This window comes from Catharus ustulatus, chromosome 5, assembly GCF_009819885.2.
Source record: "Catharus ustulatus isolate bCatUst1 chromosome 5, bCatUst1.pri.v2, whole genome shotgun sequence".
NCBI lineage: Eukaryota > Metazoa > Chordata > Aves > Passeriformes > Turdidae > Catharus > Catharus ustulatus.
The window spans coordinates 45961201-45978080 of record NC_046225.1 but is presented as its reverse complement, the minus strand read 5'-3'; the positions used below and the strand labels follow the sequence as shown (position 1 = coordinate 45978080).

Here is a 16880-nt window from a genome sequence, read left to right as displayed (position 1 = left end):
TCAGGATGAGAGTTTTTTGTAACTGTTTTCTTCTAAATATGGAGGGGGCAAACTAATTGTGTAAGTTGAGAATTTTAGTTAGGGACTTGCACATATTTAATGTAGGGAAAAGGAAATTTTGACAGAATGAATAGTACAGTTCTGTAGAACATTATTTTATTTTTTTTTAATGTCCAGTTATTGAACTGTGAAACCGTGACTCCCTTGAACAACATGGAGTGTAAATTGTGCCAGATGAAAACTGGAATGAACTGATAAGTACTATCTACTTTTTCTCTGGCATGTTTTTAAGACTACAAGAAGTTTCTGTGATGAAAATCTTGTAGACTGACTATATTTAAAGTGGTGCAACCAATGTCAATATTCCTGATCGGCATTTTTCCTTGTAATGAGGTGATTTACTGTTAGTTCTTGCATGTTCTATGAATATTCACCAATTTTGTTGCTAAGCATATTGATGTGCTTTGCACTTACTTATCACTTATAATTGGTTTCAGGGCTATCTAATCTTCCTTTCTATAGCAATTATTCTTTATCTATCAGAAGATCCACCCTCTTGCTCTACTTCAGGGAGCAGGAGAGGAGTGAGCTTATCAAAGATTTTTTTCTCACTTGATCTTTCAAGTTAACTCGCCTCTTAAGTTATCTCTATAAATGATGTTTTCTTGTTAAATTGAGAAGTGAACAGATCAGAACCATTCTGTGCTTTTGGGTCAGTTACTGTTTCAGTTTTCCTGGTTTTTTTCTTCCAGTAGCACCTGTTTTAGCAGAGACCATTCTGCTATTGTAAAATTACCAGTTAGAGTGTATCCTGTCTTTCTAACTGGCAACTTCATTAGTTCTTTTTTGTGGCTATTGTTGCATTTGTAAGGGAACTAGGGAAGTGTTTGTCTTAGAATTCCGTGGGAGAAAAAGTATTGAAGACCTTCACACTCAAAAAGGAAAACTTTTTGTAAGGAAACTATTTCTCTTGATTCCCCAGACTATAAATGGGCATTTCTGTGGGACATTTTTTGCTTGACAAACTGACTTCAAAATCTAGGTTGAATGGAAATTGAATTTAGAGGGTGCTGGAAGGACGTGTGCTTAGCTAGTGTCTAATATTGGCCTTAAAGAATGCAGATATCAAAACCGGAATATTTAAATATGGGATAATATGTTGAACTAGATATGTTGAATCTTTTTCAGCTAGCTTCAAACCCAGACAGGACATTTATGTGTAAATTTTATTCACATATGAATTGTTTGCTTTTTATAGATGATATAGCCTTTGGCTTCAGTAATTTTTTAGTGTTAATTCTTTGTGGAGTAATTTTAAATACAAAGATAGTGTTTTCTATCTCAGGATGTCCCTGAGATGCAAACGGTGAGTTCTGGGAATATATATACTAGTGTATCTGATATGTTTGCTTAGTACCTGCAGCATTCAGTGGGAATCCACTACTGCTAGGCTGACTTGTGGCCTGAGCTGGTACTGCCTCTTAAATTCTTACAATGATGGACTTGGGATCTAAAGAGGATTTCAGAATGTATCTGTGTACATTTAGGTAATCGGGAGAAGTGATCCTCAGGAAGATTAGGAGAAGTGTCTCTTTTTCAACTGAGAAAAAAAAATAGAGGAAGTGCTTCTCTGATTTATTCTTCTAATTGTTTTCAAAGCGAAGCTCTAGAATGGGTCTGTGGAATGTCAGATTTTATAGTCATTCTTCCATTCTCCTTCAATATTTTTCATTATTCTATATCAAAAGACTCCTTAAAATCAACCATAGAAAACAAGCTGCCAAATAGTTTTTTCACTCTCTTTTTTCTCTGTCCTTAAGCATCATACACTTCAAAAGTGCAAGTATTTTTATTTACCTTTAGATGCAGAATAATCATAGGTTTCTACTTGATCTGTTACAGAATTGAAACCTATTATTTCTTGACTTGTTTAGGTCTTGAAATTATATTCCTCTTTAGAAAATAATAATAATCTAAGGTTTGTTTTTTTTTTCTTTTTCTGTTTGGGTAGTAACTATTTGTTGTTGTTTGTTTTGCTTTGTTTTAAATCTGCAGTTGTTTTTAACCATGATAGGTCTTATATCAACCATGTCTGGAGATACCATTTTTGTGAGAAGAGTAATGATATTTTTCATGAGATTTATTTTTTTCTACTATAAGAGGTTTAATCCTGTGGACACTTGTGTTAATGTGTAAAAAATAAAGAACATGTGGAATTTTGAGGAAGAAGGAAAACTTGTATCTGTTGTAGGTAGTTATGTTTCTGTGCCTTTGGTAGTAACATTTTCTACTCTAAAGATGAATTATTTTGTCTACAATTTTTAATTAAAATGTTTTAAATTCTTAAATTTTACACAGACTAGTTTATGCATAGTTAGATATCTTGTATCTGGAAGTACTTCACTGCCTTGTCAAAAGATAGAAAGTGTTAATTACTTATCATCACCACTTCTTTCCTCTGACGTTACTCTCTTAATTCACAAGGCAAGTGAGAAATTAAATTCTGGTTTTTTTAGCTTACCAACATACTAATTAACAAGATAGCGTTTTGTATAAGCATTAAGGTACCAATAAGAAATAAGTACGTAATTTCACGACTATAAGGCGCACCAGATTATAAGGCGCACCTCCGGGAGTCGGCAAATTTCCGAACTTTGTCCATATATAAGGCGCGCTGGACTATAAGACGCACTTTTTTTTTTTTTTTGCAGCGAGGATCCGCGTGCAACAAAGTAATGAATTAGTAACAATCACACCAGCCCTGCTGTCTTGGGTTACAATACAGGATGTGATCAAAGTATCTATTCTATCACTATCTGTTGTGACCAGCTGGGGCAGTGATCCTTATCTCCATGGGAGATACTCTGCAAATGGGCGATCCATTGAAACCAGGCGGGGCATTGTTCTTTATCTTGGCACCCCCCATCCTTCCTCCAGCGAGTTATCTTCTGCTAATGGCCCATTGAGTCCCACTGTGTGACTGATAAAATTACTTTATCCCATTGAGAGTTGCTCCAGACAGGGGGGAGAGCCCAACCTTTCCTACCTAGATAAAAACTGAAATTCTGGGACACCAAGTCACCCTCTTTTCCCTGGACTCCAGAGGAAAACCGGACTTTTTTTCCATATCATCACTGGACCTTCGGAGGGAGGCTGCACCCTTCTACAATACCACTGCTTCAACTGAATCACATCTGTCACTGCAGGAGGACTGTAGTCACCATTTAATGGGACTGCTACCAACACCCTGACTGATGGGTGTCACCCTGATGGGGTATCAGGTTGTGCTCTAACTTTGTGTCTTAGTTTGGAGGACAGGTGTCTGCTAAGAAGGGCAGGAGCCTCTCTTTGAAATGGAGAATGTAAATCCCCTCCCTCCAAATTATTACAATTTTGAAATCAAGGGGCTCTCAGGTAAAGATATGGGAATTAAGAATAATAGTTCTTTACTAGGGAAATTAAAATAGAAATACGGTACTATAAAGAAACAAACGCCAAACCCTGACAAAGTCATAGTGCAACCTGACACCCCGTCAGGCAGGGTGTTGGTAGCAGTTTGATTAAATAGTGGCTGCAGTCTTCTTACAGTGACAGATATGGGTTAGTTGAAGCAGTGGTCTTGTAGAAGGTGCAGTTTCCTTCCAGGGGTCTAGTAGTGATGTGGAGAAATCCCATTTTTTTATAGAGTCCAGTAGAGAAAGGGCTACTCGGTGTCCTAGAATTTCAGTTTTTATCTTGGTAAGAAAGGCTTGGCTCTCCCCCCTAGCTGGAGCAACTTTCAATGGGATGAAGTAATTTTATCAGTCTCACAGTGGGACTCAATGGGCCATTAGCAGAAAATGACTCTCTGGAGGAAGGATGGGTTGTGAAAAGATAAAGAACAATGCCCTACTGATTTCAATTGATGGCCCGTTAGCAGAGTATCTCCCACAGAGATAAGGATCACTGCCCCACCTGGTCACAACAGGTAGTGATAGAATAGATACTTTGATCACATCCTGTATTGTAACCCAAGTCACTTTGTCAGTGTTTGGGGTTTGTTTCAGCTGCAGTTCGGCTCCCAACTCACAATTCTGGGTTGGCAGATTTCTGAACTTTGTCCATATATAAGGCTCTCTGGAGTATAAGGTGCACCTCCAGGTTCGGACCAAAATTTTAGTAAAAAAGGTGCACCTTATAGTTGTGAAATTACTGTACTTTAAAATTCTCTTAGTAATAACAAAAGGAGAAATTCATGCTATGTGTTGGTTTTGGGGTTTGCTAATTTTTATTGGTTTTGTTTTTGTGTTTGTTTTTTTTTTTTTTTGGATTGTTTTTTTGGTTTTTTTTAATGTTTTGGAAGATGAAGAATCGAGTACTCGTACCCAGAATATTTTTCAACTAGATGCTTTATGAATTCTCTGCATGAAGTTAACTAGTTATTCTTTGCTTGTATGGCTCTCTCTGCTGATTTGTTGATTTTGTTAAAGGTCACTTAGCTTCCTCTACAAATCTTTTGTGTTATATACCCTCATTTTAAATGTCTGTTCTATAAAAACAAAGAAAGTTGAAGTATTCTTACATTCCTTGTTAGAGCAATATTTTAAAAAGCAAGCATTATTCTTAAGGAAATACTGTCAAAATTATTTCAGAATGCATGATTGAGGTCTCATTTTTTCTTGTTCAAGTAGTTATACTGAACAGTGCTTATATGCCTTGGAACAATTCAATTTCTGCACCTTCATTTTGATGTGTTTTCACTCATAGAACCAAATCTTCTCTGATTTCTTCTGTATTTACTCTGCATTTTACATTTTAAATGGTTGTTGAATTGATTTATTTTTAACTTACTTTCTTTTAGCAGTAGGTGCTACTGCCCCTTCCCAGTCTTCCTTTATAGTCTACTTCACTTTAAATTCTTGATGCTTTCCCTAGCTAGCCTTTCATAATTTTTTTTAATAAAGCTTATTTTTGTTGTACCAGTTTAGTGTACTTCATGAGAGTGGAAATACAACATCTGTATTTTAACCTAGTGTTTGGAGTAACATGGAAAATTGAAGAAGAGGAAGAAAGCTTTTTTTTTTTTTAGCATTAGCCATAGTTTGGTTGTCTGGGTAATTCTTCAATGTAGCTCAGTGCTTAAGAGCTTTGAGGGATTAGTCTCTATGTGGTGATTCCACAGAGAAGAGAGCTGAGTTTTCAGTGGCTTTGTAAAATGTCTTTGTAGCATGCTTGTTTACAGAGAGCAAAAATGATCCCGATTCTATTTAAGTTTTTAATTTTTCAGGGGGAAAATCCAGTAACACCTTGAACTTTTGTTGCTGTTTTGGCTTTTTGACCCCTTTCAAACTGTGATTTATTGGTAACATTCCACCAAAGTCAAAGCAACCTCAAATTCTGAGGTGAATTACCTCTTTGTGAAGTTATTATCATCATTACTTTAACAGCTTTCAACACAAAATCTTGTCATTCCATAAAGATGCAGAGAAATGGGCAGTAAGGGATACAAAGGGAAAGGTGATTGGCAGTATTTCAGTTCAGCATTTCAGTTTGTGAATTACTGTATCATGAAACAGAAAACAAATACACTGTGAACAAAGGAACAATTTTGTTGGTGTCTGTCCAAGTCACTTTTTCTCTAGATGCTTCGTACTCTGTAAAGTAGCACTTGCTTTACATTCATGGAAAAAACCAAAAAAAATAGGATGGAACCACTCTTCAGTAAAGTGGTATCTTTTCATGCACATCCTTTAAATATCATACTTTTCACCTAATGTTCTGAAATTGAAAATATTTTGAGGAAGGATTAGAGAGTTGGGAATGTTTATCCTAGAAAAGCAAAGGTTCAGGAGGAGTTATATTGATGAAAATAAATACCTGAAGGGTAAAGTATAAAGATTACAGCCAGAATCATTGGTGCCCAGTGACAAGACTGGAGGCACAAAATGAAGCACCAGAGGTTCCATCAGTGAACCTCTGTACTGTGAAGATGTCTGAGCATTTTCAGGAGTTGCCCAGAGGTTAGTGGTGACTGGTTGTTTGTTTGGATTTTGTTGTTACTTGTCTTGGGGTTTTATTTGGTTTTGTCTGGTTTTTAAATTTGTTTTTGTCTTATTTTGTTTGTTTGTTTGCTTGTTTTCCCTAAGAAACATACTACATAAGTTGCTTGAATTCTTCCCAGGGCCTCATGTCCTCATTTGGGGTATATGGGCTACTAGAGCCTCGTGGTCTGATATGTACAAAACTGGTATATGAGCAACCTTATCCTGGATTACCAGGTTCTTATGGCTTACTCTGTAAAACTTCCTTTTTTAATAGTTAAAGAGATTCAGCTGGAAAAAATATTTTGCAGTAAAGTTGAGAGGGAACAGCTGGTTACATGCTACTGCATTTACAGCGTTCATCTTCTCATACAGTGCTTCAGATAATTTTCACATTTTCAAAGACACTATGGACTCTAATTTTAGAATGAAGAGAAAAGAAGAGAAATATCTTGTGTCTTCCTGTAGTGTCAGACTTTTACTTTTAGTAGAGAAATACAATTTCTTTAAGTGACCGAGATTAAATAAGGCTGCCTGCTGATTTCAGCAAATGCTGAAGAAGTGAAGAGTTACTTATTTTTAAATGTAAACACAATGTTAACATATGTTAACATACTCTTTGTAGTAAGGTAGAGGTATACCATATATTAGTTCCTGAATGACTTTCAGTTGTTAATTCACAATTCTACACTGTAAATTGAACTAGGCTGCTGAATGCTCTGAGATGATTCTTGCAGAAAGCTGAACTTAACAAAAAAACCCCTTGGGGTCCAGAAACTCAGAATGGCAATATAAATAGCAACTAGTTTAAAATACTGGCTTAGATAAGTTTAATTTTACCTAAAAATCAGAAATATTTGAAAATGGCAAACCAAATAAGTTGACACTAAGTATCTCAATAATCTGTAGCTTTGAGATGTGTTCCTGGAGTTAGAGTTTTGATTTGTGGAATATTAATTGTGCATAGAGTTAACTTGAACTCTCTGCTTAAAATCATAAACTTTGTGCTCTGAAAGGTATGACTGAATGAAATTCGAAAGAATCTGATGGTTGTGAATATTGAAAACAATTATAGTAATTTAGAGTTAGGAATTTGATCTTAATAAATTGAAATATATCTGCAGAATTAGTTTTAACTTTTTTGTGCACAATTTTAATATTTAGCTAAAGATTTATTCACATCTTTAATCAAGAACTTCAGCAATATTTTTGCTAGGTCACCCTGAATTGTTTTCCACTGACAGTAAATGGAACTTTTTTAGGTTTTGTGTATAACAAATACAGTAGTTTCACGAATACAAGCCGCACGGACTATAAGCCGCACCCCCGGTGCCTCGACAATGTTGCTGTCTTTGTCAATAGATAAGCCGCACCCCGAATATTAGCCGCACTTTCGTTCGTAGCGAGAATCCGTGCGCAGCTTTCACAAATTGGCCAATTAGTAACAGGATCGCGGCACAGCGGGCTTTACTGGCTCGGGGCGGGGCCAGGAAGGCTCGGCCCGCTCATGGTTGCCGACGGGGCCGGCCGGGTGGTGCTGCAGCCGCCGCCGGGCTCACTGGCCCCCCTCTCCCGTCAGCACCGCCCTGCTGCTGCGTTTACTCGCCCTGCCGGTGGGCCAGCTGCCGCCGCCGCTGCGAGGCACGCCGGCCGCCCTGCTGCTGCGTTTACTCGCCCTGCCGGCGGGCCGGCCCCCGCCGCCGCTGCGAGGCACGCCGGCCGCCCTGCTGCTGCGTTTACTCGCCCTGCCGGCGGGCCGGCCCCCGCCGCCGCTGCGAGGCACGCCGGCCGCCCTGCTGCTGCGTTTACTCGCCCTGCCGGCGGGCCGGCCCCCGCCGCCGCTGCGAGGCACACCGGCCGCCCTGCTGCTGCGTTTACTCGCCCTGCCGGCGGGCCGGCCCCCGCCGCCGCTGCGAGGCACGCCGGCCGCCCTGCTGCTGCGTTTACTCGCCCTGCCGGCGGGCCGGCCCCCGCCGCCGCTGCCAGGCACGCCGGCCGCCCTGCTGCTGCGTTTACTCGCCCTGCCGGCGGGTCAGCCACTGCCGCCGCTGCGAGGCACACCGGCCGCCCTGCTGCTGCGTTTACTCGCCCTGCCGGCGGGCCAGCCGCCGCCGCTGCTGCGAGGCACACCGGCCGCCCTGCTGCTGCGTTTACTCGCCCTGCCGGCGGGCCGGCCCCCGCCGCCGCTGCGAGGCACGCCGGCCGCCCTGCTGCTGCGTTTACTCGCCCTGCCGGCGGGCCGGCCCCCCCCGCCGCTGCGAGGCACGCCGGCCGCCCTGCTGCTGCGTTTACTCGCCGGCGGGCCGGCCCCCGCCGCCGCTGCGAGGCTCGCCGGCTGCCCCCTCCCGTCTGCACCACCGCCGCGTTTGCTCGCCCTGGCCGGCACTGTAGGCCCCCGCACCGCCGGGCACCCCCACGCTGCTGGCCCCGATTCTGCTGGGCTTCCCCCGCTGCCAGGCAGCCCCACCCGCCCGGCTTCCTGCTTCTGCCATGCTCCCCTGCATTGCTAGCCCCAGTTCTCCCGGGCTCCCCCACCCTGCTGGCCCGGGCTCTGCCGCCCCCCCTGCCCCGCCCTGCTGGCCCAGGCTCTGCCGCCCACCCCCCACACTGCTGGCCCCGCCTCTGCCAGGCTTTCCCACCTCAACCGGGGCCGGCCGGGCTCCAGCTTGGCTTGGGGCTGCCGCGGGCTCTCACTTCCGTGTTGGCAGCTTTTAGAATATTGTCCATGTATTAGCCGCCCTCGAATATTAGCCGCACTTCTGGGTTTCCACCAAACTTTTGGTCAAATTGGTGCGGCTTGTATTCGTGAAATTACTGTACTCTTGGAATCATCCTGGATGTCCTATATTATGCTCTCCTGAGACTAATATCCTTTCAGTATAAAGGTGACCTAAGCAAAATGTTCTTTGAGGTTTTACTGGTGCTTTTGTTGTAGAATCTTTTTTCTAATCCATAATTCAACCTTTTGATAGTTCTCATTGTATAATTAATTACTTCCATGCTTATAAAGAAAAAAAAAGTGAACTAAAATAATAGGGGAAAAACCTATAGTCATAAAGTGCATCTTACCTAGGCTTATTACTGTAAAACTTAAATGGTTTAACTTAAGTTTATTTAACTCATTGCAGTAGGTATTATCTTTCCTGAAATAAGCTGTTTGTTTACAGTACTAGACTAACTCTCTAATTTATATTGTTGATCTTACAAGCTTAATTTAAATCAGATGAACTTTATTTTTTAATGAATGTAAGTTACTATAAATTTTGTGATAAATTAAAAAAAAATTTAGAAGTATTAAATACAAACCAGGATGAATTTCTTGTATTTTGAAATAAACTTTCAATTTTTGATTTTATTCAGTGGAAGTTGATAATCTTTTAAAAATCACTTAGACAAAATACATCCATGTAAACCATTATGTAGGTTATTTTCAATGTTGCATTTTAAACAGTGTAAAAATGTTATTAATGTTTCTATAATGTTCACAAAATGACAGCTAGATGTAATAGGAAATCAACCAGATTCTTCTGGAATTGCTAATAGAATTATGGGCTAAAATGAAAAAAAAACCCCACAAAACAAAAAACAAACAAACAACACAAAAAATACCACAAAAAAGCAAACAAACCCAAAACCCCAAACAAACAAAAAGACTCAAAATACAATGTAGTTTTGGTTCTCTGTTCATTCATCTACTCAGCCTTAAAGGGATATTTTTAAGTATAATGCCACAAAATGTAGGTATTTACATGAAGATGAAAATCAGTGTCTCATTCCAAAAAGCAAATCCTCAGTCACAGCTAAATGACTTTGAGTCAATGGAGCATAATATTAAGTCAGTCATACTGTGCCAGCTTACATGGCTTCTCAGTTATGTTCAGGCAATGGCTTTTGTAAATAAATAAATAATCTGAGAAGGAAAAAAAGTATTCAAACAGATTTCTGTATATCTTAGTGATTAGTAATATTTTCATTAACTCATGCTCCTCTTTTCTTACAGAGGAGAAATCAGAGAAGAAAACATTTGCTCTACTGATAGTCATTCTCAACAGAAAAATTAGTTTATGAGTATATGCCTGCAGAATAATGTGTTGCTCACTGGAATGTACAGATACTTAATTATGGAGCCCTCCATTAGGCCTGGGGTTGTGAATCAAGAAATTGCAGTTTGTAATTTTGACGTGACTCATGATTTCTATTCCTGTTTAAAGACGCGTTCAAAATAGGGACTAAGTATTTTCGATAAAGCTATTGGTTCTGCTTGCCTTAATTTGTAGAGGAACAAATTTTGACAAAAGTTAAATATATTTAATTTTTCTTCTCCAGGTTTTAGATTAGCCTAGAAAATATTAGAGAGAAGAGTGAAGATGTAGACAGAGAAAAGCAATTACCTTTCTTAGCACTTTCAAGTCCATGAGCTCTTTGAAATCTTATGTAGAAGACATATGCAGGAAAGTAACCTTCTATCTTCTTCCTTTTTTGTGTGTAGAAAATATAATTATATCTAAATATATACTGTTACTGTGTGCTGAGTTTTAAAAATTGTAAAAATATTTTTGCAATTTCAAGGATACTGATCTGTTGGTAGCATAATTGACATTTTTATGCAGGCATCAGGTGACCAAGGGACGATAGAGGAATGAGTGTCTGTAAGATGACTTTGAATGTTGAATCCTTCATCTTTCTGCCACCAGTTTAATGCGGTCAGTAATTGCATATCTGTAAATGTTTATCAGACACATACAACATACTGCTGAAATGCGTTTATTAGTGCAATTAGTTTTCTGTACTGTTATTCTTAGTGTAATTAAAGACTAAAATGGAGACTGTTAAAATATATTGGAATTTAAGCTATATGCTTTAGATAGATTTATGAGATAACTTTACATGCAGTATCAGTGCAGCCTTGTTTTGTGGTTTATTTTGGTTGATTTTTTTAGTTTGTTTTTTTTTTTTTTACAATGAGTGTTGTCCTGAAATAATTGTGCACAGAGCTAGCATTTCTTGGGGATTCGATGCACCTGAGTGGACAAAGCAGAATTTCAATCTGCTTTAGCTAGTGTTGGTAAAATACACATAAAGGAAACATAGAAGTCAAGCCATCTTTTTTTTTTTTTTTTATTTGCAACATTATTTCAGAAATACTTAACAAAATCTGTCGTTAACTCATCTCCAGTAGCAAATGTAGTATCAAATCATTAACTAGAAACTTGTTACTTTATTTCATTCACTACAGAAACTGAAATTTGAGCTACTGGAGTGAATTTTAACTTTTTATCAGGAAAGAGGAATGACTCAGTAATAGCCAATGCTTCAGCCTTTTTAGTAGGTTAAGTCCCTGGCTAATTTATACTTTTCCTAGTAAAGGTATCTCATGTTACTGCTTTTGACCCAGTCTTTCTAGAGCTGACGTCTTCCAGGTTCACATATTGAGCGACATTTGGGACCCTGTTACATCAGGAAGACCTGAAACCTCCTCTGAAACCTGAAAAATGCAAGGTGTTAGAGCTGGTGTGCTTCAAATGACAGGAGTCTAGTTTGAACACTGAATCATTGAGTAATGTCATTGGAACTTAGTTCTTTGCTTTTTTCCAATGGCTCCTTATGCCTTAAGTTACCTGTGTCAGGTTGTTCTAATGGAAAGCAAAGTAAATGCAAGGAAGTCTAAAGAAGAAATCTTGAAACTATCAGGGACATCCACTGGACAGACAGAGCAAGCAGCACTTAGGAAAATATGTGTGTGTTTGGGGTTTTTTTTGGTTTTTTTTTTTTGTTCTTGTTTTTTTTTAATTTTTTATCCGCTGTCCACAACAGAGTCTTATTTGGGCGAAAGGAAATTTAGAAAATCTGGGCAAGAAAGATTAACGGTCACGTGAGGCAGCACATGTGTTTACAAGAAGATTCTAGTTGTTTATGCTTTGTCTTGTAGGCACTGTGTCCTAGGAGAGTGAACAAATAAAACTGTGTTTTCAGTAGCTAATCTGCTAGTCACCGAGTATGAAAGGGAAGGCTTGTATATGTCAAACTCTATTGGGTTAAGAAGCAGAGAGGAGATATGGGGGATCACTGGGAAGCAGTCCCTAACAGGGAATTGCTTCAGGTGCAGATGCCAGAAGCTTGGCCTACCAGCATCTTTAGTTTCATAACTTGTCACACTTTGCTTTTTGGCAGGTGGCTTGGTTGTTTTATCACACCATGGGAAACCAAGATCTATAATAGATGAAATTTACCTTTTTTCTTTTGCTTTCTTCGTGGCTCAATAATAGGGACAACTGCAAATGGAAAAAATATTTTATTAGCTTTAGGGTTAAAAGAAGTTTTTAGAATTGTTTTCTCAAGCAGCTTTTTGTTTCAGTGGGGAGTGCTCATCTGCTTAACAGGATTGAGGAAAAGATGCTAATGACTGTTGCTGTTTCAGGAGCAAAGATAATTTGCATAGGTGGTCACTTTCTGAGGTACAGTAATTTCACGACCATAAGGCGCACCGGACTATAAGGCACGCCCCCCGGGAGTCAGCAAAATTCGCAAATTTGTAGATCATATAAGGCACACTGGACTATAGGGCGCACTTTTTTTTTGCAGCGAGGCTCCACCCCCAGTTCCCCCCACACAGTTGCTGGCCGAGGCCCTGCCTCAACCCAGCAACCGTGGGCCCTCAGGCCCGCCTGGACCCGGGAGGGGCGGTGCTGTGGGCCCCTGGGCCCGCCTTCACCAGGCGGCCATGGGCCCCTGGGCCGGCCTCCACCTGGCAGGGGGAATGCTGCAGGCCCCTAGACCTGCCCCCACCCGGCAGCCATGGGCCCCCGGGCCCACCTCCACCTGGCAACCATGGGCCCCCGGGCCCACCTGGACCCAACAGGGGGGGTGCCGCGGGCCCCCAAACCCACCTCCACCCGGCTGCGGTGGCACTGCCGGCTCCCCTCACGCTCACGGCTCACACTTCTGGGGTGGCAAATGTCGCAACTTTGTACATCGTATAAGGCGCACCGGACTATAAGGCACACTTCCGGGTTCAGGGGAAAAATTTTAGTCAAAAGGGTGCGCCTTATAGTCGTGAGATTACTGTAATCCCTATTTCTAAAACATGAGCAACTTTACTTTTGTGTAAGAAAATTCCTGGATTTTGGATTCTCAGATTTTTAAGGGTTATTTAGTTTTGTAAAAATGTTGATGTGCCATATATTTCCACTCATTACAAAATAGTGTAGGAGCAGCAAATAATGTTACAGCACTGTTTATTTACAGAAATTAGCATTCATTTTGTTTCCACACATAGATCATACATGTTTTTATATTCTTCTTGGGGCATCAGCTAATGAAAATAAGTAAATGATACATGGCTGCTTCTTCATCAATTGATTTAATGTTCTCAGTGCTTTTATAGACTGTTATCTGTTGATTCTTTGGTAGTTACTTGCAACATCAAACCCAGAGTTTTCTTTATACAGGAAGAATTTCCTTTCTCATACTTAGGTTTTTCTTGGTGGTTTTTTTTGTGTGTTGGTTTTTTGAGGTTTTTTTCCTCTGATGTTTCAACTAAAACCCTTTCAGGTATCAGCACAAGTCTGGTAAGTCCTCAGATGAATTCTGTAAACGAATAGGTTTAAACATATGTAGGGTCTTGAATTTTCTGCTCCTTTCCACAGTCTCTAAGAAATCTGGAAAATGAGATGGCATCTCTGGTTTTCTGGTTTTGAGTAACAGTTGTTCTCTGTTGTCACAAGATGTATTTTGTTAGATTTAGTCGTTCTCTCCTACTTCCAGATTTTCTCTGGCAGAAGACATTTTCCTAGGGGGTCGAAAGAGGCAAGTCAATAAATTTGTATAATTTTGTAGATTCCTAATGGGAATTTCACATTGGTGACAGTTATATGTATTGATTGCATAGTTGGATGATAAAGGGTAAAAGAAAACATGTTCAGTTTCAGTATTTTCACAGATACTTGGGATAAAACTATAAGAACTTGGGATAGACCATTGTCTTTTCTAACAGTGCTTTCTAGGATATTAGTTTTATTAGGGTAATATGAAAAATTTTACTTTTTGGTTCTACATGTTTTTCTGTCAATTTTTCTTTACTTCGTAACACTCTCCTTTTGCACAGGAATTTTTTTTTTTTTGACTGAGATAGAGCTCATGCTTGTATTCAACAGGATACTTTTCTGTTCTCTACACTTCTATCTTAAAAAAAAAATCCTTACAAAAATATCCAAATTAGATTCTGAATTATGAAATCCTTAAGACTGGTCTGCTGACATCATAAGGACACTTAAAACACACTTTCCCCTGCCCCCTGCCTGTTAACACACTGATGAATTTTCTGAGTGTAGTATCTGTTAAATGAGTACCTTTTTGATTCAAAGCTGAATTAGACAGTTGGAATTTTAAAATGTGCCGTATTTCCTTAAGACTTAACTTTAAAGTCAAATGCATGGCTAAAATGCAAACTTTTATTTCTCTGATTTATTTCTTAAATTTCATTATTAAATGAAATGAGGAAAAGGTTGCTAACTTACTCAGGAGCATATATTGTGAAAATATTTTCTAAATGACAAAACTAATATCACACCTTCATCCTGTTGTAAAGACTTACAAGTCAGAAAGACTGCACTGTGAATTCTAGAGATGTCAGTCCCAAAGTCTCTTGTATCAATTACAGTAATTTCACGAATACAAGCCGCACCAATTTGACAAAAATTTTGGTGGAAACCCGGAAGTGCGGCTAATAGTCAGGGGCGGCTAATATGTGAATAATTTTCTGACATTTACAACCCCAGACGTGCCAGCCAGGGTGCCGAGCCAAGCACTTGCCAGTAAAAGCCGGCATTCCGCAATTGTTACAGTGTTACTGTGTTGCCCTGGCTCCCTGCAGGCAGCATGGGGGGCGGGGAGAGAGGCGGGAGAGCTCTCTTCTTCCCTCCTCTGCCGCAACCCGGGGGAGAGACGGGGGGGCCCTGTGCCGCCATTGCCGCGGCTCGGGGGGGGGGGGGGGGCCGCCGCCATTACCACGGCTCCGGGAGCCGATGGGAGCCCCGCGCAGCCATTGCCGTGGCCCGGGGAGGTGGGGGGGGAAGTGCGCACTGCCATTGCCGCGTCTTGGGGAGCCGACGGGAGCCCCGCGCAGCCATTGCCGCGGCTCAGGGAGGAGGTGGGGTGCTTTGTCTGTGCCCGCCGCCGGCGCCACGGGCGCGGGAAAGCTCCGTCCCCGCCCGCCGCTGCTGCCGTAGGAGCGGGGGAAGCTCCGTCCCTGCCTGCCACCGCAGGGCAGCGCCGACCCGGGGTGACCGAGCCCAGTGGCAGCGGCGGGTGGCCCTGAGCCCAGTGGCAGCGGCAGCCGACCCCGAGCGGCAACACCGGGCTGGGCCACCTGGCCCCGTCGGCAGCCCCTAGCGGGCCGAGCCTACACAGCCTTAGCTCAGCCAGTAAACCCCGCCCTCCCGCGGTTCTGTTACTAATTGCACGCGGGTCCTCGCTGCGAACGACAGAGCGGCTTATATTCGGGTGCGGCTTATTTATGGACAAAAACCGAAATATTTGCCAACACCCAGAGATGCGGCTTATACTCAGTGCGGCTTGTATTCGTGAATTTACTGTACTCTGCAAAAGAAGTCTTCTGAAATAAAATGTACAAAAAATTGGTAAAATATATAACTGCAATCAGTTACCTAAGAGAAGTGTAGCCTATAGCAGAATGTTTTATGATGCGAGCCACTATCTGCAGTCTATATAATAACTTTCTATTTGAAAAGATTTCTTCAATGAAGTGAAACAAATACATGCATTGTACCTAGTGACTACACTCCTGAAATATTAACTTGGTTTTGCCTAGTGTAGTACACATAGAAAGTTAGTTCAGTTACTAGCTTTTTACTTCTGAATATAGGAAAAACCAACCAACAACAAGTGATAAAAGTGGTTGAGAATATTATAGTGAATATTACACAAGGGCTATGTAAAGGAATCAAGACTATTTTTTATTGGCAACAGCTTCCAAGTAAAACTAGAATTGGGACTTATGTAAGATTTTTCTATATAACTGTATTTTATAGAAGCAAATTATGTAGTTCTAATAGAGATGGATTTTTTCTCTCTCCCTTTTTTTTTTCTTTCTGTCAAGATCACACTTTTGCTTTCATACCCTTAATACTATTTCATGGGTTTCTTTTCTTTGAATAAGGCCTAATCTGAAAAGTATTTGTTTTTCTGTACCAAGTAGGATATTATGCATCCTTCCTGTGGTAGTATATGTTATGTCTTTTTATTAGTTCTTTTTGGTTTATGTTTTTGCTTGAATAATTAAAACTTTTGGATATACTAGTTCCCATCCATTTTAACTCCTTGTATTTTATTGTGCATTACTGGCTAGAGTGCCTGATGTAAAATGAGTGAATCCTTTGAAATGAACAAAAATTTAATCTTGGCACTGCTAATTGAAGGAAATCTTACAAATGTGTAGGCTTCATTTTTATGTAATCTGCTTTATGATTCCTTTTAAAGAAAATAATTTACATAATATTTTCTTGAAGCAAAATCACCAGAAACATACATCTTTTAGAAGCAGAAAAATTAGTTTTAATTGAGTCATTGATATTCTCATGATAAACAGAGTTGTAATCTCTCCTTCACATTTGTGATTGCAAATACCAGCTAAACTCTGAGAACAGGAACAAAAACCTAAAGGGTCGAGTATATGCAGGTGTTTCGGAACTGTTCATGAGCCACATTCATCAAATCTTCTTTTGGACTCAAGCCTTCTGTGAACCTGTGCCTAAAGGGGCACAACCCCTAAGAGGCTCTGATAATTTTGAGGGTAGAAGTTCAGCCAGGCAAAAGACAATTTTTCTTTATCTTTGCAGTTCA

At 40.6% G+C, this 16880-nt stretch overlaps 1 protein-coding gene across 5 annotated transcripts in view; it reads left to right on the top strand.

The window, feature by feature from the left end:
* The window catches only part of TUSC3 (tumor suppressor candidate 3), a 137196-nt gene that overhangs the window by 25882 nt on the left and 94434 nt on the right, over positions 1 to 16880 (top strand). For 3 of the 5 annotated variants that reach the window (XM_033060669.1, XM_033060667.1, XM_033060670.1), the window contains exon 1: positions 353 to 393. The exons of the other annotated variants lie outside the window; for them this stretch is intronic. In XM_033060669.1, the coding sequence (XP_032916560.1) occupies positions 355 to 393 (39 nt within the window). In that variant the 5' untranslated portion in view covers positions 353 to 354. Of the gene's footprint in view, positions 1 to 352; positions 394 to 16880 lie in introns of those variants that run through there. 5 annotated transcript variants of the gene reach the window in all.